The sequence below is a fragment of the Phyllobates terribilis genome, unplaced genomic scaffold (genome assembly GCF_046119375.1).
Source record: "Phyllobates terribilis strain yellow unplaced genomic scaffold, ASM4611937v1 Scaffold_8__6_contigs__length_399053987, whole genome shotgun sequence".
Classification (NCBI taxonomy): Eukaryota; Metazoa; Chordata; class Amphibia; order Anura; family Dendrobatidae; genus Phyllobates; species Phyllobates terribilis.
In genome coordinates this window covers 386579018-386599480 of record NW_027362768.1, presented here as the reverse complement: position 1 = coordinate 386599480, position 20463 = coordinate 386579018, and the positions used below count along the sequence as shown (strand labels likewise).

Here is a 20463-nt window from a genome sequence, read left to right as displayed (position 1 = left end):
CGTCACTTTACATAGTGAGTGACAGGACCATTGACCAATCAGAGGCGGGTAGTGTCTGACAGTGGGCGGGATAAGCAGCCTGTCACAGGGGTAGTCCGTGCCCCAATACTCGGCTCGTGAGGAGACCCGGAGAGGAGGAGGCAGCGGGTCGAGCCCGAGAGGGGCCCCACAGCGGCCTGAGCAGCTGCCGGAGCCACAGGTGAGGGCTGCCCGCACACAGCCGCGGAACTACAGGTCCCAGCACGGAGCACAGTGACGGTCACTCCTGATAGTGCAGGTGGATGGAGACTAACCGAGAGATCCGGCGCCGTAACCGGCCACAGCGCGAGAGCTCCGCTACACTGCGACATTACTGATCGTGTGCGACACTGCGTGTGCTCCAGTCACCTCCAGAGCTGCACTCATCACTGTATCGTGTCTTATCCTCCAGTCACCTCCAGAGCTGCACTCATCACTGTATCGTGTCTTATCCTCCAGTCACCTCCAGAGCTGCACTCATCACTGTATCGTGTCTTATCCTCCAGTCACCTCCAGAGCTGCACTCGTCACTGTTTTGTGTCTTATCCTCCAGTCACCTCCAGAGCTGCACTCATCACTGTATCGTGTCTTATCCTCCAGTCACCTCCAGAGCTGCACTCGTCACTGTTTTGTGTCTTATCCTCCAGTCACCTCCAGAGCTGCGCTCGTCACTGTATCGTGTCTTATCCTCCAGAGCTACACTCATCGTTATAGCATGTCTTATCCTCCAGTCACCTCCAGAGCTGCACTCACCGTTATATTGTGTCTTATACTCCAGTCACCTTCGGAGCTGCTCTCATCTTGATATTGTCTTCTACTTCAGTCCCAATTTTCTGGTTTCCTGTTGCTCCTCTCGCTGCTTGGAGTTGCAGGCTCGGTGCATTGGGGGGATGAGCTCCTCTCGCTGCTTGGAGTTGCAGGCTCGGTGCATTGGGGGGATGAGCTCCTCTCTCTGCTTGGAGTTGCAGGCTCGGTGCATTGGTGGGGGGATGAGCTCCTCTCGCTGCTTGGAGTTGCAGGCTCGGTGCATTGGGGGGATGAGCTCCTCTCGCTGCTTGGAGTTGCAGGCTCGGTGCATTGGGGGGATGAGCTCCTCTCGCTGCTTGGAGTTGCAGGCTCGGTGCATTGGGGGGATGAGCTCCTCTCGCTGCTTGGAGTTGCAGGCTCGGTGCATTGGGGGGATGAGCTCCTCTCGCTGCTTGGAGTTGCAGGCTCGGTGCATTGGGGGGATGAGCTCCTCTCGCTGCTTGGAGTTGCAGGCTCGGTGCATTGGGGGGATGAGCTCCTCTCGCTGCTTGGAGTTGCAGGCTCGGTGCATTGGGGGGATGAGCTCCTCTCGCTGCTTGGAGTTGCAGGCTCGGTGCATTGGGGGGATGAGCTCCTCTCGCTGCTTGGAGTTGCAGGCTCGGTGCATTGGGGGGATGAGCTCCTCTCGCTGCTTGGAGTTGCAGGCTCGGTGCATTGGGGGGATGAGCTCCTCTCGCTGCTTGGAGTTGCAGGCTCGGTGCATTGGGGGGATGAGCTCCTCTCGCTGCTTGGAGTTGCAGGCTCGGTGCATTGGGGGGATGAGCTCCTCTCGCTGCTTGGAGTTGCAGGCTCGGTGCATTGGGGGGATGAGCTCCTCTCGCTGCTTGGAGTTGCAGGCTCGGTGCATTGGGGGGATGAGCTCCTCTCGCTGCTTGGAGTTGCAGGCTCGGTGCATTGGGGGGATGAGCTCCTCTCGCTGCTTGGAGTTGCAGGCTTGGTGCATTGGGGGGATGAGCTCCTCTCGCTGCTTGGAGTTGCAGGCTCGGTGCATTGGGGGGATGAGCTCCCCTCGCTGCTTGGAGTTGCAGGCTCGGTGCATTGGGGGGATGAGCTCCCCTCGCTGCTTGGAGTTGCAGGCTCGGTGCATTGGGGGGATGAGCTCCCCTCGCTGCTTGGAGTTGCAGGCTCGGTGCATTGGGGGGATGAGCTCCTCTCGCTGCTTGGAGTTGCAGGCTCGGTGCATTGGGGGGATGAGCTCCTCTCGCTGCTTGGAGTTGCAGGCTCGGTGCATTGGGGGGATGAGCTCCTCTCGCTGCTTGGAGTTGCAGGCTCGGTGCATTGGGGGGATGAGCTCCTCTCGCTGCTTGGAGTTGCAGGCTCGGTGCATTGGGGGGATGAGCTCCTCTCGCTGCTTGGAGTTGCAGGCTCGGTGCATTGGGGGGATGAGCTCCTCTCGCTGCTTGGAGTTGCAGGCTCGGTGCATTGGGGGGATGAGCTCCTCTCGCTGCTTGGAGTTGCAGGCTCGGTGCATTGGGGGGATGAGCTCCTCTCGCTGCTTGGAGTTGCAGGCTCGGTGCATTGGGGGGATGAGCTCCTCTCGCTGCTTGGAGTTGCAGGCTCGGTGCATTGGGGGGATGAGCTCCTCTCGCTGCTTGGAGTTGCAGGCTCGGTGCATTGGGGGGATGAGCTCCTCTCGCTGCTTGGAGTTGCTGGCTCGGTGCATTGGGGGGATGAGCTCCTCTCGCTGCTTGGAGTTGCTGGCTCGGTGCATTGGGGGGATGAGCTCCTCTCGCTGCTTGGAGTTGCTGGCTCGGTGCATTGGGGGGATGAGCTCCTCTCGCTGCTTGGAGTTGCTGGCTCGGTGCATTGGGGGGATGAGCTCCTCTCGCTGCTTGGAGTTGCTGGCTCGGTGCATTGGGGGGATGAGCTCCTCTCGCTGCTTGGAGTTGCAGGCTCGGTGCATTGGGGGGATGAGCTCCTCTCGCTGCTTGGAGTTGCAGGCTCGGTGCATTGGGGGGATGAGCTCCTCTCGCTGCTTGGAGTTGCAGGCTCGGTGCATTGGGGGGATGAGCTCCTCTCGCTGCTTGGAGTTGCAGGCTCGGTGCATTGGGGGGATGAGCTCCTCTCGCTGCTTGGAGTTGCAGGCTCGGTGCATTGGGGGGATGAGCTCCTCTCGCTGCTTGGAGTTGCAGGCTCGGTGCATTGGGGGGATGAGCTCCTCTCGCTGCTTGGAGTTGCAGGCTCGGTGCATTGGGGGGATGAGCTCCTCTCGCTGCTTGGAGTTGCAGGCTCGGTGCATTGGGGGGATGAGCTCCTCTCGCTGCTTGGAGTTGCAGGCTCGGTGCATTGGGGGGATGAGCTCCTCTCGCTGCTTGGAGTTGCAGGCTCGGTGCATTGGGGGGATGAGCTCCTCTCGCTGCTTGGAGTTGCAGGCTCGGTGCATTGGGGGGATGAGCTCCTCTCGCTGCTTGGAGTTGCAGGCTCGGTGCATTGGGGGGATGAGCTCCTCTCGCTGCTTGGAGTTGCAGGCTCGGTGCATTGGGGGGATGAGCTCCTCTCGCTGCTTGGAGTTGCAGGCTCGGTGCATTGGGGGGGATGAGCTCCTCTCGCTGCTTGGAGTTGCAGGCTCGGTGCATTGGGGGGATGAGCTCCTCACACTGATGCAGTCATTATGTGTGTTACACAATGCGGGACAGAATAATGAATGCGTCTCTGGATCTGATTGTAGCCATGATGTACCTCAGGATCAGTAGGAGGTAGGTAAAGCACAGTGGACATGCTCTGTTTTGGCCTAGTAACACACTCTGTCTTTTCTCCTGCAGGTTTCCTGTGGACTGTGTGACTATGCTTCCTGACCCACGGTGACGACCAAACCACCATGAACAGTAATAGCAGTGTGGCGCCCCCTCTGTATCTGGGGTTAACTACAGAGCCGGGAACTGCCACTCCCCCCTATAACAACACAAGGGGGCTCATCACCACTGGAACAACCACTGTGGGCACCTGGCTCCTGTCCCTCGGCATCGTGACTGTCATTGGACTGGCGGTAGGGATGGTAAGTAATGTATGTACACAGTGACTCCACTAGCAGAATAGTGAGTGCAGCTCTGGAGTATAATACAGGATGTAACTCAGGATCAGTAATGTAATGTATGTACACAGTGACTGCACCAGCAGAATAGTGAGTGCAGCTCTGGAGTATAATACAGGCGGTAACTCAGGATCAGTAATGTAATGTATGTACACAGTGACTGCACCAGCAGAATAGTGAGTGCAGCTCTGGAGTATAATACAGGAGGTAACTCAGGATCAGTAATGTAATGTATGTACACAGTGACTGCACCAGCAGAATAGTGAGTGCAGCTCTGGAGTATAATACAGGAGGTAACTCAGGATCAGTAATGTAATGTATGTACACAGTGTCTGCACCAGCAGAATAGTGAGAGCAGCTCTGGAGTATAATACAGGAGGTAACTCAGGATCAGTAATGTAATGTATGTACACAGTGACTGCACCAGCAGAATAGTGAGAGCAGCTCTGGAGTATAATACAGGATGTAACTCAGGATCAGTAATGTAATGTATGTACACAGTGACTGCACCAGCAGAATAGTGAGTGCAGCTCTGGAGTATAATACAGGATGTAACTCAGGATCAGTAATGTAATGTATGTACACAGTGACTGCACCAGCAGAATAGTGAGTGCAGCTCTGGGGTATAATACAGGATGTAACTCAGGATCAGTAATGTAATGTATGTACACAGTGACTGCACCAGCAGAATAGTGAGTGCAGCTCTGGGGTATAATACAAGGTAAGTATTGTAGCGCTAATTCTCTGTATGATTTGGTAATTTTACATTTTATATCTGCGTATTTTTAGCTTTATTTCTCCACTTTTGAACCCAATTTTCACACCTATAACTTTGACTTTTGCTTATTTTAACATCTTCTCTTGTGCTCTATTCACATCCTGAGCTGCATTCATATAATTGCACTTCATTGTTTCGCATTGTTGAAGGATTTGCAGTTTATGTTGCCGGATCTCCCATGATGCATCTGTGCCCGGTGCCGGCTTTGTGAGTGCAGCTCCGGATGTTACTGGAGTGTGAGACGTAGTACCACCGTGCACAGTGTCTGTGTTATTTGCAGACTCCTCGGCTCTCTGTTTCAGTTGGGCTCTGTCTCATCCTCAGTTTCTCTTCTTTGTCTCTTCCTCCGCTGCCCCCAGGTTCTGTACATCAGGAAGCAGAAGAGGTGAGCGTCCCCGCGCTCTGCCCCCCCCGTGCTGCGCGCCGTGCGCCCCCACCGCGTCCCCGCGCTCTGCCCCCCCGTGCTGCGTCCCCGCGCTCTGCCTCCCCCCCCCCGTGCTGCGTGCCTGCGCGCCGTCCGCCCCCCCCGCCGCGTCCCCGCGCTCCTTGTCCCCCCGACGCACAGCTCTGCTACACGCACACTTATAGACACGCACAGCTCTGCCACACGCACACGTGTAGACACGCACAGCTCTGCCACACGCACACGTGTAGACACGCACAGCTCTGCCACACGCACACGTGTAGACACGCACAGCTCTGCCACACGCACACGTGTAGACACGCACAGCTCTGCCACACGCACACGTGTAGACACGCACAGCTCTGCCACACGCACACGTGTAGACACGCACAGCTCTGCCACACGCACACGTGTAGACACGCACAGCTCTGCCACACGCACACGTGTAGACACGCACAGCTCTGCCACACGCACACGTGTAGACACGCACAGCTCTGCCACACGCACACGTGTAGACACGCACAGCTCTGCCACACGCACACTCACACTATACATGACCACATCCTGCAGTTTCTGATCGGGACCAGTATGGATGTCGCAGAAGGGCATTTGCAGAACCTTCCACTTGATTAACTCAAGCACCTTTCAAGTCATGTGATCAGTCACATGACCTGGAAGGTCCTGTAATTACTGGTGCAGAAGGTCCTTTGGCTGCTCAGCTCCTGCAGCCTCTGTTCCGGTCGGTAAGTTTCCTCTCCTGCTCAGCACTGATCACATAGATCAGTGTCAGACGGGAGCAGCTCTCTGTGATCACTTTCCTTCATCACAGGAAGCCGCCCCCGGACTATTGATGCACAAAACAAGAGTTTTTCTTTTGATAAAATGCGTCCTGTAGTCCAAAAAATATGGTTTATGATGTATTGGTCATGTCTGGCTCAGGCGGGCGGCTCGGCTCTTCACCGAGCTCGGGCGGGCGGGCAGCTCTTCCCCGGGCTCGGGCGGGCGGCTCGGCTCTTCCTCGGGCTCGGGCGGGCGGCTCGGCTCTTCCTCGGGCTCGGGCGGGCGGCTCGGCTCTTCCTCGGGCTCGGGCGGGCGGCTCGGCTCTATCCTCAGCTCTATCCCGCGGACTGGCGGCTCGGCTGTATCCCAGGCTCGGGCAGCTCGGCTCTATCCCGGGCTCGGGCGGTCGGGCGGCTCGGCTCTATCCCGGGTTCGAGCGGTCGGGCTGCTCAGGTCTCTTCCCCGGGCTCGGGCGGTCGGGCGGCTCGGCTCTATCCCGGGGTCAGGTCTCTGGCTCGGGCGGCTCGGCTCTATCCCGGGCTCAGGCGGTCGGGCGGCTCGGCTCTATCCCGGGCTCGGGCAGTCGGGCGCCTCGGCTCTATCCTGGGCTCGGGCGGTCGGGCTTCGCTCCTCAGTCGCCCGTTGTTCTCGCCTGTTCCTATGATCTGATTTGTGTCAAACGTTCAGGAAGTGATAACGTTACAGCCGAGGATCCTCCGGGCAGAGACGGCTTCTCCTCTTCTCCCTCGTCTTGCAGACATTTGCAGTTACTCTTCTCCTCTTTCTGTGCCAGGCTGGAGAAGCTCCGCCATCAGCTGATGCCAATGTACAACTTTGACCCGGCCGAGGAACAGGAAGACTTGGAGCAAGAACTGCTGGAACCGAACCGAGATCTGCAGCCCCAGGGAAAGGTGAGCGCCGCGGTAGAGACCCCGGGGTCGCCGAACACAGGGGGCCCAGGGCAAAACTGTAATCCCGACTATGGCACATCTCATGGTGCCAATCCCCTCTTGTGGCACAAAGAACTTTCATGGTCTCCCGGGCCTGGTGCACCCCCATATTGTGCACCCCCGCTGCTGCACCCTGTACTAATAGGTCAGAGACATGCCCTTAACATCCAGCGCTCAGCAACGCTCCATCCACTCTGCACGTGGACCCAGGATTCTCCAGCATTGGTCAAAGAATGTTAAATGTCTGACACTGTGGAAAATGGCTGATAACAGAGAACAGCAGTGAATTCAGTGTCATGTGCAAATAGAGAGCGGACATGACCTCTAGTGCCACCTACTGGATGCAGATAAACCTACACACACTTGGCTTCACTTCTTTTATGTGTCAGCGCCACCTGCTGTCTGTGGATGTTTCCTGCAGGCCCAGAACCACAAGGAATAACCTGCGTGTGGAGAAGAAAGACCAACTGAGCATTCCTGTGCAGAGGATTTCAGCAAATCCTTGTACAGTAATTATTCTCTATTTCAGAACAGCAGCTCATTAGGTTATAGAATTCTGCTCAGTGATCGGAGTAATCTCTAATATTGATGCCACGTATAACCCCTCGCATTTCATCTCGTTCAGACTTTGCGTTGGTGGCAAATTAATGGCATTGTAATGTATGTACACAGTGACTGCACCAGCAGAATAGTGAGTGCAGCTCTGGAGTATAATACAAGAGGTAACTCTGGATCAGTAATGTAATGTATGTACACAGTGACTGCACCAGCAGAATAGTGAGTGCAGCTCTGGAGTATAATACAGGATGTAACTCAGGATCAGGAATGTAATGTATGTACACAGTGACTGCACCAGCAGAATAGTGAGTGCTGCTCTGGAGTATAATACAGGATGTAACTCAGGATCAGGAATGTAATGTATGTACACAGTGACTGCACCAGCAGAATAGTGAGTGCTGCTCTGGAGTATAATACAGGATGTAACTCAGGATCAGGAATGTAATGTATGTACACAGTGACTGCACCAGCAGAATAGTGAGTGCAGCTCTGGAGTATAATACAGGATGTAACTCAGGATCAGTAATGTAATGTATGTACACAGTGACTGCACCAGCAGAATAGTGAGTGCAGCTCTGGAGTATAATACAGGATGTAACTCAGGATCCGTAATGTAATGTATGTACACAGTGACTGCACCAGCAGAATAGTGAGTGCAGCTCTGGAGTATAATAGAGGATGTAACTCAGGATCAGTGTAACATACCTGGCGGCGTCCTTGCATAGTGGTCCATCTCCCACTGTGCAAGAGCGTGCACTTGATCTCCAGTCCAGACTGCCACTTTGGCTTCTTTCCATGTTGTCTGCTTTGCTTTGCTCTTGTTGCTTAGGGCGACGCCTGCCGAACTTCCTGATTCTTGTAGCTGCTGCAGACACACCCCTAATGCGTCCTCAGCCTATTGCTGTCTGTCACCTGGTATTTAACCCAGCTCCTCCCTGGAATCCATGCTTGAGCATTGTGTTCTGTCAGTTGGCTTCTGGTCGCTGACATGCCAGGTCCCGTCTATGTTTCCTGCCTATGGCTGTGTGCCCACGTAGCATTTTTCAAGCGTATATGCTGCGGAATTTCCGCAGCGTAAACGCTTGAAAAACGCATGTATATCCGCACCCCATGGTCCCCAATGGGATTCCGCAAGTTCTATGCACATGCTGCGGATTTTTCCGCAGCGTTTATGCTGCGTTCAAAAATCCGCAGCATGTCATTTAATTTTGCGTTTCCGCAAGCGGAATTGCCTTTGTCCAATGCATAAAAAACGCAAGGCAATTCCGCATGCGTTTTTCCGGGAGAGGACTTGCATTTATGAAGCAGAAATTTTCTGCTTCATAAATGCAACGTGGGCACATAGCCTATCAGTATCAGTTCCCATGTCTGAACTGTGTCTAGTCTGTGCACTCTAGCCAGCTCTCTGTCTGCCTTCCTGAGGCTGTATTTCCAGACCTGTCTGAACACGCTCCTAGCCTGTTCGTCTCGCCCTCTGGGGGCCGCATACCCAGACTCGCTCCTGTTTTGTTGCAGTAACTGTTCTTGTCTGAACTGTCTCCTAGTTTTTTATCTGTTTTGCCTTTATGTCCGTTTGCTCCCTTTTTCTGTAGTGTCTGAACCTGCACCTAACTCCTTCTCGTTGTCGCTGTACTTCCGTTTGTGAGTTGGAGTCGTCTCGCTACTTCTTCGCAAGTACCTTGTGTGTATCTGGTTCTGCCTTTCTTTCTGTTCCGTGTGAACAGAGCCCTGTCCCCTTTGCTTTGTCTTTGTTTACCTCTTCGGCGATTTATCTCAGCCTTGTCTACCGCGTCTGCGGTTCTGCTCTGCTCAGCCTTGTCTACCGCGTCTGCGGTTTCGCTCTGCTCAGCCTTGTCTACCGCGTCTGCGGTTCTGCTCTGCTCAGCCTTGTCTACCGCGTCTGCGGTTCTGCTCTGCTCAGCCTTGTCTACCGCGTCTGCGGTTTCGCTCTGCTCAGCCTTGTCTACCGCGTCTGCGGTTCTGCTCTGCTCAGCCTTGTCCACCGCGTCTGCGGTTTCGCTCTGCTCAGCCTTGTCCACCGCGTCTGCGGTTTCGCTCTGCTCAGCCTTGTCCACCGCGTCTGCGGTTCTGCTCTGCTCAGCCTTGTCCACCGCGTCTGCGGTTCTGCTCTGCTCAGCCTTGTCCACCGCGTCTGCGGTTTCGCTCTGCTCAGCCTTGTCCACCGCGTCTGCGGATTCGCTCTGCTCAGCCTTGTCCACCGCGTCTGCGGTTCTGCTCTGCTCAGCCTCGTCCACCGCGTCTGCGGTTTCGCTCTGCTCAGCCTCGTCTACCGCGTCTGCGGTTTCGCTCTGCTCAGCCTCGTCTACCGCGTCTGCGGTTTCGCTCTGCTCAGCCTCGTCTACCGCGTCTGCGGTTTCGCTCTGCTCAGCCTCGTCTACCGCGTCTGCGGTTTCGCTCTGCTCAGCCTCGTCTACCGCGTCTGCGGTTTCGCTCTGCTCAGCCTCGTCTACCGCGTCTGCGGTTTCGCTCTGCTCAGCCTCGTCTACCGCGTCTGCGGTTTCGCTCTGCTCAGCCTCGTCTACCGCGTCTGCGGTTTCGCTCTGCTCAGCCTCGTCTACCGCGTCTGCGGTTTCGCTCTGCTCAGCCTCGTCTACCGCGTCTGCGGTTTCGCTCTGCTCAGCCTCGTCTACCGCGTCTGCGGTTTCGCTCTGCTCAGCCTCGTCTACCGCGTCTGCGGTTTCGCTCTGCTCAGCCTCGTCTACCGCGTCTGCGGTTTCGCTCTGCTCAGCCTCGTCTACCGCGTCTGCGGTTTCGCTCTGCTCAGCCTCGTCTACCGCGTCTGCGGTTTCGCTCTGCTCAGCCTCGTCTACCGCGTCTGCGGTTTCGCTCTGCTCAGCCTCGTCTACCGCGTCTGCGGTTTCGCTCTGCTCAGCCTCGTCTACCGCGTCTGCGGTTTCGCTCTGCTCAGCCTCGTCTACCGCGTCTGCGGTTTCGCTCTGCTCAGCCTCGTCTACCGCGTCTGCGGTTTCGCTCTGCTCAGCCTCGTCTACCGCGTCTGCGGTTTCGCTCTGCTCAGCCTCGTCTACCGCGTCTGCGGTTTCGCTCTGCTCAGCCTCGTCTACCGCGTCTGCGGTTTCGCTCTGCTCAGCCTCGTCTACCGCGTCTGCGGTTTCGCTCTGCTCAGCCTCGTCTACCGCGTCTGCGGTTTCGCTCTGCTCAGCCTCGTCTACCGCGTCTGCGGTTTCGCTCTGCTCAGCCTCGTCTACCGCGTCTGCGGTTTCGCTCTGCTCAGCCTCGTCTACCGCGTCTGCGGTTTCGCTCTGCTCAGCCTCGTCTACCGCGTCTGCGGTTTCGCTCTGCTCAGCCTCGTCTACCGCGTCTGCGGTTTCGCTCTGCTCAGCCTCGTCTACCGCGTCTGCGGTTTCGCTCTGCTCAGCCTCGTCTACCGCGTCTGCGGTTTCGCTCTGCTCAGCCTCGTCTACCGCGTCTGCGGTTTCGCTCTGCTCAGCCTCGTCTACCGCGTCTGCGGTTTCGCTCTGCTCAGCCTCGTCTACCGCGTCTGCGGTTTCGCTCTGCTCAGCCTCGTCTACCGCGTCTGCGGTTTCGCTCTGCTCAGCCTCGTCTACCGCGTCTGCGGTTTCGCTCTGCTCAGCCTCGTCTACCGCGTCTGCGGTTTCGCTCTGCTCAGCCTCGTCTACCGCGTCTGCGGTTTCGCTCTGCTCAGCCTCGTCTACCGCGTCTGCGGTTTCGCTCTGCTCAGCCTCGTCTACCGCGTCTGCGGTTTCGCTCTGCTCAGCCTCGTCTACCGCGTCTGCGGTTTCGCTCTGCTCAGCCTCGTCTACCGCGTCTGCGGTTTCGCTCTGCTCAGCCTCGTCTACCGCGTCTGCGGTTTCGCTCTGCTCAGCCTCGTCTACCGCGTCTGCGGTTTCGCTCTGCTCAGCCTCGTCTACCGCGTCTGCGGTTTCGCTCTGCTCAGCCTCGTCTACCGCGTCTGCGGTTTCGCTCTGCTCAGCCTCGTCTACCGCGTCTGCGGTTTCGCTCTGCTCAGCCTCGTCTACCGCGTCTGCGGTTTCGCTCTGCTCAGCCTCGTCTACCGCGTCTGCGGTTTCGCTCTGCTCAGCCTCGTCTACCGCGTCTGCGGTTTCGCTCTGCTCAGCCTCGTCTACCGCGTCTGCGGTTTCGCTCTGCTCAGCCTCGTCTACCGCGTCTGCGGTTTCGCTCTGCTCAGCCTCGTCTACCGCGTCTGCGGTTTCGCTCTGCTCAGCCTCGTCTACCGCGTCTGCGGTTTCGCTCTGCTCAGCCTCGTCTACCGCGTCTGCGGTTTCGCTCTGCTCAGCCTCGTCTACCGCGTCTGCGGTTTCGCTCTGCTCAGCCTCGTCTACCGCGTCTGCGGTTTCGCTCTGCTCAGCCTCGTCTACCGCGTCTGCGGTTTCGCTCTGCTCAGCCTCGTCTACCGCGTCTGCGGTTTCGCTCTGCTCAGCCTCGTCTACCGCGTCTGCGGTTTCGCTCTGCTCAGCCTCGTCTACCGCGTCTGCGGTTTCGCTCTGCTCAGCCTCGTCTACCGCGTCTGCGGTTTCGCTCTGCTCAGCCTCGTCTACCGCGTCTGCGGTTTCGCTCTGCTCAGCCTCGTCTACCGCGTCTGCGGTTTCGCTCTGCTCAGCCTCGTCTACCGCGTCTGCGGTTTCGCTCTGCTCAGCCTCGTCTACCGCGTCTGCGGTTTCGCTCTGCTCAGCCTCGTCTACCGCGTCTGCGGTTTCGCTCTGCTCAGCCTCGTCTACCGCGTCTGCGGTTTCGCTCTGCTCAGCCTCGTCTACCGCGTCTGCGGTTTCGCTCTGCTCAGCCTCGTCTACCGCGTCTGCGGTTTCGCTCTGCTCAGCCTCGTCTACCGCGTCTGCGGTTTCGCTCTGCTCAGCCTCGTCTACCGCGTCTGCGGTTTCGCTCTGCTCAGCCTCGTCTACCGCGTCTGCGGTTTCGCTCTGCTCAGCCTCGTCTACCGCGTCTGCGGTTTCGCTCTGCTCAGCCTCGTCTACCGCGTCTGCGGTTTCGCTCTGCTCAGCCTCGTCTACCGCGTCTGCGGTTTCGCTCTGCTCAGCCTCGTCTACCGCGTCTGCGGTTTCGCTCTGCTCAGCCTCGTCTACCGCGTCTGCGGTTTCGCTCTGCTCAGCCTCGTCTACCGCGTCTGCGGTTTCGCTCTGCTCAGCCTCGTCTACCGCGTCTGCGGTTTCGCTCTGCTCAGCCTCGTCTACCGCGTCTGCGGTTTCGCTCTGCTCAGCCTCGTCTACCGCGTCTGCGGTTTCGCTCTGCTCAGCCTCGTCTACCGCGTCTGCGGTTTCGCTCTGCTCAGCCTCGTCTACCGCGTCTGCGGTTTCGCTCTGCTCAGCCTCGTCTACCGCGTCTGCGGTTTCGCTCTGCTCAGCCTCGTCTACCGCGTCTGCGGTTTCGCTCTGCTCAGCCTCGTCTACCGCGTCTGCGGTTTCGCTCTGCTCAGCCTCGTCTACCGCGTCTGCGGTTTCGCTCTGCTCAGCCTCGTCTACCGCGTCTGCGGTTTCGCTCTGCTCAGCCTCGTCTACCGCGTCTGCGGTTTCGCTCTGCTCAGCCTCGTCTACCGCGTCTGCGGTTTCGCTCTGCTCAGCCTCGTCTACCGCGTCTGCGGTTTCGCTCTGCTCAGCCTCGTCTACCGCGTCTGCGGTTTCGCTCTGCTCAGCCTCGTCTACCGCGTCTGCGGTTTCGCTCTGCTCAGCCTCGTCTACCGCGTCTGCGGTTTCGCTCTGCTCAGCCTCGTCTACCGCGTCTGCGGTTTCGCTCTGCTCAGCCTCGTCTACCGCGTCTGCGGTTTCGCTCTGCTCAGCCTCGTCTACCGCGTCTGCGGTTTCGCTCTGCTCAGCCTCGTCTACCGCCTCTGCGGTTTCGCTCTGCTCAGCCTCGTCTACCGCCTCTGCGGTTTCGCTCTGCTCAGCCTCGTCTACCGCCTCTGCGGTTTCGCTCTGCTCAGCCTCGTCTACCGCCTCTGCGGTTTCGCTCTGCTCAGCCTCGTCTACCGCCTCTGCGGTTTCGCTCTGCTCAGCCTCGTCTACCGCCTCTGCGGTTTCGCTCTGCTCAGCCTCGTCTACCGCCTCTGCGGTTTCGCTCTGCTCAGCCTCGTCTACCGCCTCTGCGGTTTCGCTCTGCTCAGCCTCGTCTACCGCCTCTGCGGTTTCGCTCTGCTCAGCCTCGTCTACCGCCTCTGCGGTTTCGCTCTGCTCAGCCTCGTCTACCGCCTCTGCGGTTTCGCTCTGCTCAGCCTCGTCTACCGCCTCTGCGGTTTCGCTCTGCTCAGCCTCGTCTACCGCCTCTGCGGTTTCGCTCTGCTCAGCCTCGTCTACCGCCTCTGCGGTTTCGCTCTGCTCAGCCTCGTCTACCGCCTCTGCGGTTTCGCTCTGCTCAGCCTCGTCTACCGCCTCTGCGGTTTCGCTCTGCTCAGCCTCGTCTACCGCCTCTGCGGTTTCGCTCTGCTCAGCCTCGTCTACCGCCTCTGCGGTTTCGCTCTGCTCAGCCTCGTCTACCGCCTCTGCGGTTTCGCTCTGCTCAGCCTCGTCTACCGCCTCTGCGGTTTCGCTCTGCTCAGCCTCGTCTACCGCCTCTGCGGTTTCGCTCTGCTCAGCCTCGTCTACCGCCTCTGCGGTTTCGCTCTGCTCAGCCTCGTCTACCGCCTCTGCGGTTTCGCTCTGCTCAGCCTCGTCTACCGCCTCTGCGGTTTCGCTCTGCTCAGCCTCGTCTACCGCCTCTGCGGTTTCGCTCTGCTCAGCCTCGTCTACCGCCTCTGCGGTTTCGCTCTGCTCAGCCTCGTCTACCGCCTCTGCGGTTTCGCTCTGCTCAGCCTCGTCTACCGCCTCTGCGGTTTCGCTCTGCTCAGCCTCGTCTACCGCCTCTGCGGTTTCGCTCTGCTCAGCCTCGTCTACCGCCTCTGCGGTTTCGCTCTGCTCAGCCTCGTCTACCGCCTCTGCGGTTTCGCTCTGCTCAGCCTCGTCTACCGCCTCTGCGGTTTCGCTCTGCTCAGCCTCGTCTACCGCCTCTGCGGTTTCGCTCTGCTCAGCCTCGTCTACCGCCTCTGCGGTTTCGCTCTGCTCAGCCTCGTCTACCGCCTCTGCGGTTTCGCTCTGCTCAGCCTCGTCTACCGCCTCTGCGGTTTCGCTCTGCTCAGCCTCGTCTACCGCCTCTGCGGTTTCGCTCTGCTCAGCCTCGTCTACCGCCTCTGCGGTTTCGCTCTGCTCAGCCTCGTCTACCGCCTCTGCGGTTTCGCTCTGCTCAGCCTCGTCTACCGCCTCTGCGGTTTCGCTCTGCTCAGCCTCGTCTACCGCCTCTGCGGTTTCGCTCTGCTCAGCCTCGTCTACCGCCTCTGCGGTTTCGCTCTGCTCAGCCTCGTCTACCGCCTCTGCGGTTTCGCTCTGCTCAGCCTCGTCTACCGCCTCTGCGGTTTCGCTCTGCTCAGCCTCGTCTACCGCCTCTGCGGTTTCGCTCTGCTCAGCCTCGTCTACCGCCTCTGCGGTTTCGCTCTGCTCAGCCTCGTCTACCGCCTCTGCGGTTTCGCTCTGCTCAGCCTCGTCTACCGCCTCTGCGGTTTCGCTCTGCTCAGCCTCGTCTACCGCCTCTGCGGTTTCGCTCTGCTCAGCCTCGTCTACCGCCTCTGCGGTTTCGCTCTGCTCAGCCTCGTCTACCGCCTCTGCGGTTTCGCTCTGCTCAGCCTCGTCTACCGCCTCTGCGGTTTCGCTCTGCTCAGCCTCGTCTACCGCCTCTGCGGTTTCGCTCTGCTCAGCCTCGTCTACCGCCTCTGCGGTTTCGCTCTGCTCAGCCTCGTCTACCGCCTCTGCGGTTTCGCTCTGCTCAGCCTCGTCTACCGCCTCTGCGGTTTCGCTCTGCTCAGCCTCGTCTACCGCCTCTGCGGTTTCGCTCTGCTCAGCCTCGTCTACCGCCTCTGCGGTTTCGCTCTGCTCAGCCTCGTCTACCGCCTCTGCGGTTTCGCTCTGCTCAGCCTCGTCTACCGCCTCTGCGGTTTCGCTCTGCTCAGCCTCGTCTACCGCCTCTGCGGTTTCGCTCTGCTCAGCCTCGTCTACCGCCTCTGCGGTTTCGCTCTGCTCAGCCTCGTCTACCGCCTCTGCGGTTTCGCTCTGCTCAGCCTCGTCTACCGCCTCTGCGGTTTCGCTCTGCTCAGCCTCGTCTACCGCCTCTGCGGTTTCGCTCTGCTCAGCCTCGTCTACCGCCTCTGCGGTTTCGCTCTGCTCAGCCTCGTCTACCGCCTCTGCGGTTTCGCTCTGCTCAGCCTCGTCTACCGCCTCTGCGGTTTCGCTCTGCTCAGCCTCGTCTACCGCCTCTGCGGTTTCGCTCTGCTCAGCCTCGTCTACCGCCTCTGCGGTTTCGCTCTGCTCAGCCTCGTCTACCGCCTCTGCGGTTTCGCTCTGCTCAGCCTCGTCCACCGCGTCTGCGGATTCGCTCTGCTCTGCTCAGCCTCGTCTACCGCGTCTGCGGTTTCGCTCTGCTCAGCCTCGTCTACCGCGTCTGCGGTTTCGCTTTACTTTGTTTGATTACTGCATCTGCGGCTCTGAATTCGTCTCCCAGTCTGTACTGGACCCTACCCAGCCTGCGCTCTAGCCTGCCTGTTCCTGTATTCCCCGGTGTGAGTTAACAGCCGTGTCCGAAGTCTGACCTGGAGTAGCACCTGGTGCCTCTGCTCGGTTCCTCCCTGGTGCACGGCGTCGTAGCCGTCATGCGACCTTGGTTGGATCGAGCAGATACTTAGTTACGCCCCTCCAGGCACTCTCCGGTTCATGGCACAGTGGAACCACTAAACACGCACATGCTAGTCAGTCCGGGCTTGTGCATTACAGTAATGTGTGTACACAGTGACTGCACCAGCAGAATAGTGAGTGCAGCTCTGGGGTATAATACAGGAGGTAACTCAGGATCAGTAATGTAATGTATGTACACAGTGACTGCACCAGCAGAATAGTGAGTGCAGCTCTGGAGGATAATACAGGAGGTAACTCAGGATCAGTAATGTAATGTATGTACACAGTGACTGCACCAGCAGAATAGTGAGTGCAGCTCTGGAGGAAAATACAGGAGGTAACTCAGGATCAGTAATGTAATGTATGTACACAGTGACTGCACCAGCAGAATAGTGAGTGCAGCTCTGGAGGATAATACAGGATGTAACTCAGGATCAGTAATGTAATGTATGTACACAGTGACTGCACCAGCAGAATAGTGAGTGCAGCTCTGGAGGATAATACAGGATGTAACTCAGGATCAGTAATGTAATGTATGTACACAGTGACTGCACCAGCAGAATAGTGAGTGCAGCTCTGGAGTATAATACAGGATGTAACTCAGGATCAGTAATGTAATGTATGTACACAGTGACTGCACCAGCAGAATAGTGAGTGCAGCTCTGGGGTATAATACAGGAGGTAACTCAGGATCAGTAATGTAATGTATGTACACAGTGACTGCACCAGCAGAATAGTGAGTGCAGCTCTGGAGGATAATACAGGAGGTAACTCAGGATCAGTAATGTAATGTACACAGTGACTGCACCAGCAGAATAGTGAATGCAGCTCTGGAGGATAATACAGGAGGTAACTCAGGATCAGTAATGTAATGTATGTACACAGTGACTGCACCAGCAGAATAGTGAGTGCAGCTCTGGAGTATAATACAGGATGTAACTCAGGATCAGTAATGTATGTACACAGTGACTGCACCAGCAGAATAGTGAGTGCAGCTCTGGAGTATAATACAGGAGGTAACTCAGGATCAGTAATGTAAAGTATGTACACAGTGACGGCACCAGCAGAATAGTGAGTGCAGCTCTGGAGTATAATACAGGAGGTAACTCAGGATCAGTAATGTATGTACACAGTGACTGCACCAGCAGAATAGTGAGTGCAGCTCTGGAGGATAATACAGGATGTAACTCAGGATCAGTAATGTATGTACACAGTGACTGCACCAGCAGAATAGTGAGTGCAGCTCTGGAGGATAATACAGGAGGTAACTCAGGATCAGTAATGTAATGTATGTACACAGTGACGGCACCAGCAGAATAGTGAGTGCAGCTCTGGAGGATAATACAGGAGGTAACTCAGGATCAGTAATGTATGTACACAGTGACTGCACCAGCAGAATAGTGAGTGCAGCTCTGGAGGATAATACAGGAGGTAACTCAGGATCAGTAATGTATGTACACAGTGACTGCACCAGCAGAATAGTGAGTGCAGCTCTGGAGGATAATACAGGAGGTAACTCAGGATCAGTAATGTAATGTACACAGTGACTGCACCAGCAGAATAGTGAATGCAGCTCTGGAGGATAATACAGGAGGTAACTCAGGATCAGTAATGTAATGTATGTACACAGTGACTGCACCAGCAGAATAGTGAGTGCAGCTCTGGGGTATAATACAGGATGTAACTCCGGATCAGTAATGTAATGTATGTACACAGTGACTACACCAGCAGAATAGTGAGTGCAGCTCTGGAGTATAATACAGGAGGTAACTCAGGATCAGTAATGTAATGTATGTACACAGTGACTGCACCAGCAGAATAGTGAGTGCAGCTCTGGAGTATAATACAGGATGTAACTCCGGATCAGTAATGTAATGTATGTACACAGTGACTGCACCAGCAGAATAGTGAGTGCAGCTCTGGAGTATAATACAGGAGGTAACTCAGGATCAGTAATGTAATGTATGTACACGGTGACTGCACCAGCAGAATAGTGAGTGCAGCTCTGGAGTATAATACAGGAGGTAACTCAGGATCAGTAATGTAATGTATGTACACAGTGACTGCACCAGCAGAATCCCTCCTCGCTGTGTATTGCAGAGTACTGTGCAGACAGTGACTGTGAGCGGCGGCCCCTTATCTTCTGCTTGTCTCTGTCGCAGGCGGTGGGTGATGATTTCTCCTGACCCCCGGCGTCTTCTCTGTATTTCAGGTCCTTCTCACCAGTCTGTGTCCTCTGCAGAGACCGACTCGTCTTGTGTTTACTGACGTGGCCAACTCCATCAGCGCCTGAGGAAGGTTCCTGACTCATCTGTCGGGGGTCCGCGTCTTCCTGACTCGCCGTCCTCTCGCCCTCTTATTCACCACTGTGGGGCCAGGATTGTGGGGGCCGGCACAAGGCTCAGGGGTCTGCAGCTCTGAATCATGATCCACAGGAGCTTCTGCCTACAGCATCTGTAGGGTTAACGCAACAAACCATCCTGTACACACCTCCAATATGTGAGGGCCACCACAGAGCGCTCCGCCCGTAGAGAGAGATCCACCGCGCAGAGCGCTCCGCCCGTAGAGAGAGATCCACCGCGCAGAGCGCTCCGCCCGTAGAGAGAGATCCACCGCGCAGAGCGCTCCGCCCGTAGAGAGAGATCCACCGCGCGGAGCGCTCCGCCCGTAGAGAGAGATCCACCGCGCAGAGCGCTCCGCCCGTAGAGAGAGATCCACCGCGCAGAGCGCTCCGCCCGTAGAGAGAGATCCACCGCGCGGAGCGCTCCGCCCGTAGAGAGAGATCCACCGCGCAGAGCGCTCCGCCCGTAGAGAGAGATCCACCGCGCAGAGCGCTCCGCCCGTAGAGAGAGATCCACCGCGCAGAGCGCTCCGCCCGTAGAGAGAGATCCACCGCGCAGAGCGCTCCGCCCGTAGAGAGAGATCCACCGCGCAGAGCGCTCCGCCCGTAGAGAGAGATCCACCGCGCAGAGCGCTCCGCCCGTAGAGAGAGATCCACCGCGCAGAGCGCTCCGCCCGTAGAGAGAGATCCACCGCGCAGAGCGCTCCGCCCGTAGAGAGAGATCCACCGCGCAGAGCGCTCCGCCCGTAGAGAGAGATCCAGAGCGCTCCGCCCGTAGAGAGAGCTCCAGAGCGCTCCGCCCGTAGAGAGAGAGCTCCACCGCGCAGAGCGCTCCGCCCCTAGAGACAGATCCAGAGCGCTCCGCCCGTAGAGAGAGAGCTACACCACGCAGAGCGCTCCGCCCTGTGACACACGTGGCTTCCCTCGCGCAGGCGGGCTGGGGTCACTCATCTCCTGTTTCTGGTGGTTTCTGCCCCTCGAGCGCTGACTGTATATCTATATTGCTCTCCGGCCCCCTCTACAGATGCTGCCCGCAGTGTGAGACCCCGGCTGTGCGGACCCCGGGCGGGACCCTCCTGTGCATATGCCTTAATATCACTACCATGCACCGCGTCCCTCAGTCAGTCCGCAAACCCTCTCACCCTCCATTCTGCAGCACAGCACTGCTGGAGTTTTGTTGCTTTGTGTCAGTCCAGCCTCTCACTTTTGGACACGGCTGAGCGGTTTAACCCCTTGGTTGCTGCTAGACTGACAGCACAGCCGGGTGGTGAGGCTGTTCCTCCTCCACAGATTCGCCGCCGCGCCATTTTGTCCTGTTCCTATTTGATATTTATTTGTTTGGATCTTTTGTGCTTCATTAAAAATTCTTCAGACCCCGCGGATGGTAACGGGCGACTGCTCCAAAAGGGGAGTGCGGTAACGGGCGACTGCTCCAAAAGGGGAGTGCGGTAACGGGCGACTGCTCCAAAAGGGGAGTGCGGTAACGGGCGACTGCTCCAAAAGGGGAGTGCGGTAACGGGCGACTGCTCCAAAAGGGGAGTGCGGTAACGGGCGACTGCTCCAAAAGGGGAGTGCGGTAACGGGCGACTGCTCCAAAAGGGGAGTGCGGTAACGGGCGATTGCTCCATGCCCCACACTCCTGAAGCATGGTAACGGGCGACTGCTACATGCACCACACTCCTGAAGCATGGTAACGGGCGACTGCTCCCCCCCTCCCCCGAGGAGGACGGTAACGGGCGACTGCTCCCCCCCCTCCCCCGAGGAGGACGGTAACGGGCGACTGCTCCCCCCCCCCCCCTCCCCCGAGGAGGACGGTAACTGGCGACTGCTCCCCCCCCTCCCCCGAGGAGGACGGTAACTGGCGACTGCTCCCCCCCCTCCCCCGAGGAGGACGGTAACGGGCGACTGCTCCCCCCCCTCCCCCGAGGAGGACGGGAGTGGGCGACTGCGCCTCGCTGGTGCTGCCCGGAAGAAGGTAGGCCTGGTCATTCAGATAGGAGGACTGCGTCCATCATGGGCTCAGAATAATACTTTCGCAGGCGGGGGCTGCTCGGGGGAGCGCTCCGGTTTTGGT

General features: G+C 57.7%; 2 protein-coding genes across 2 annotated transcripts; one reads left to right on the top strand and one right to left on the bottom strand.

Moving 5' to 3' along the window:
• Window positions 1–43: 43 nt before the first annotated feature.
• On the top strand, window positions 44–19766 carry CUNH3orf18 (chromosome unknown C3orf18 homolog). The gene is made up of 5 exons (XM_073645136.1): window positions 44–199; window positions 3588–3820; window positions 4994–5019; window positions 6611–6728; window positions 18261–19766. The coding sequence occupies exons 2-5, from the start codon at window positions 3644–3646 to the stop codon at window positions 18339–18341; spliced, it is 402 nt and encodes a 133-aa protein (XP_073501237.1). The 5' UTR covers window positions 44–199; window positions 3588–3643; the 3' UTR covers window positions 18342–19766.
• LOC141156633 (uncharacterized) lies at window positions 7004–16118 on the bottom strand. Its single transcript, XM_073642823.1, has 3 exons — window positions 16106–16118; window positions 13505–15759; window positions 7004–7030 (listed from the first exon to the last, which is right to left on the bottom strand). The coding sequence occupies exons 1-3, from the start codon at window positions 16116–16118 to the stop codon at window positions 7004–7006; spliced, it is 2295 nt and encodes a 764-aa protein (XP_073498924.1).
• Window positions 19767–20463: the final 697 nt, after the last annotated feature.

Coding starts and splice junctions, on each gene's coding strand:
- CUNH3orf18 (XM_073645136.1), top strand. CDS start 3,644: ATGAACAGTAATAGCAGTGTGGCGCCCCCTCTGTATCTGGGGTTAACT. Junction 3,821..4,993: donor TTGGACTGGCGGTAGGGATG/GTAAGTAATGTA, acceptor CGCTGCCCCCAG/GTTCTGTACATCAGGAAGCA. Junction 5,020..6,610: donor TACATCAGGAAGCAGAAGAG/GTGAGCGTCCCC, acceptor TTTCTGTGCCAG/GCTGGAGAAGCTCCGCCATC.
- LOC141156633 (XM_073642823.1), bottom strand. Junction 7,031..13,504: donor AGAGCGAAACCGCAGAGGCG/GTAGACGAGGCT, acceptor CTCTGTTATCAG/CCATTTTCCACAGTGTCAGA.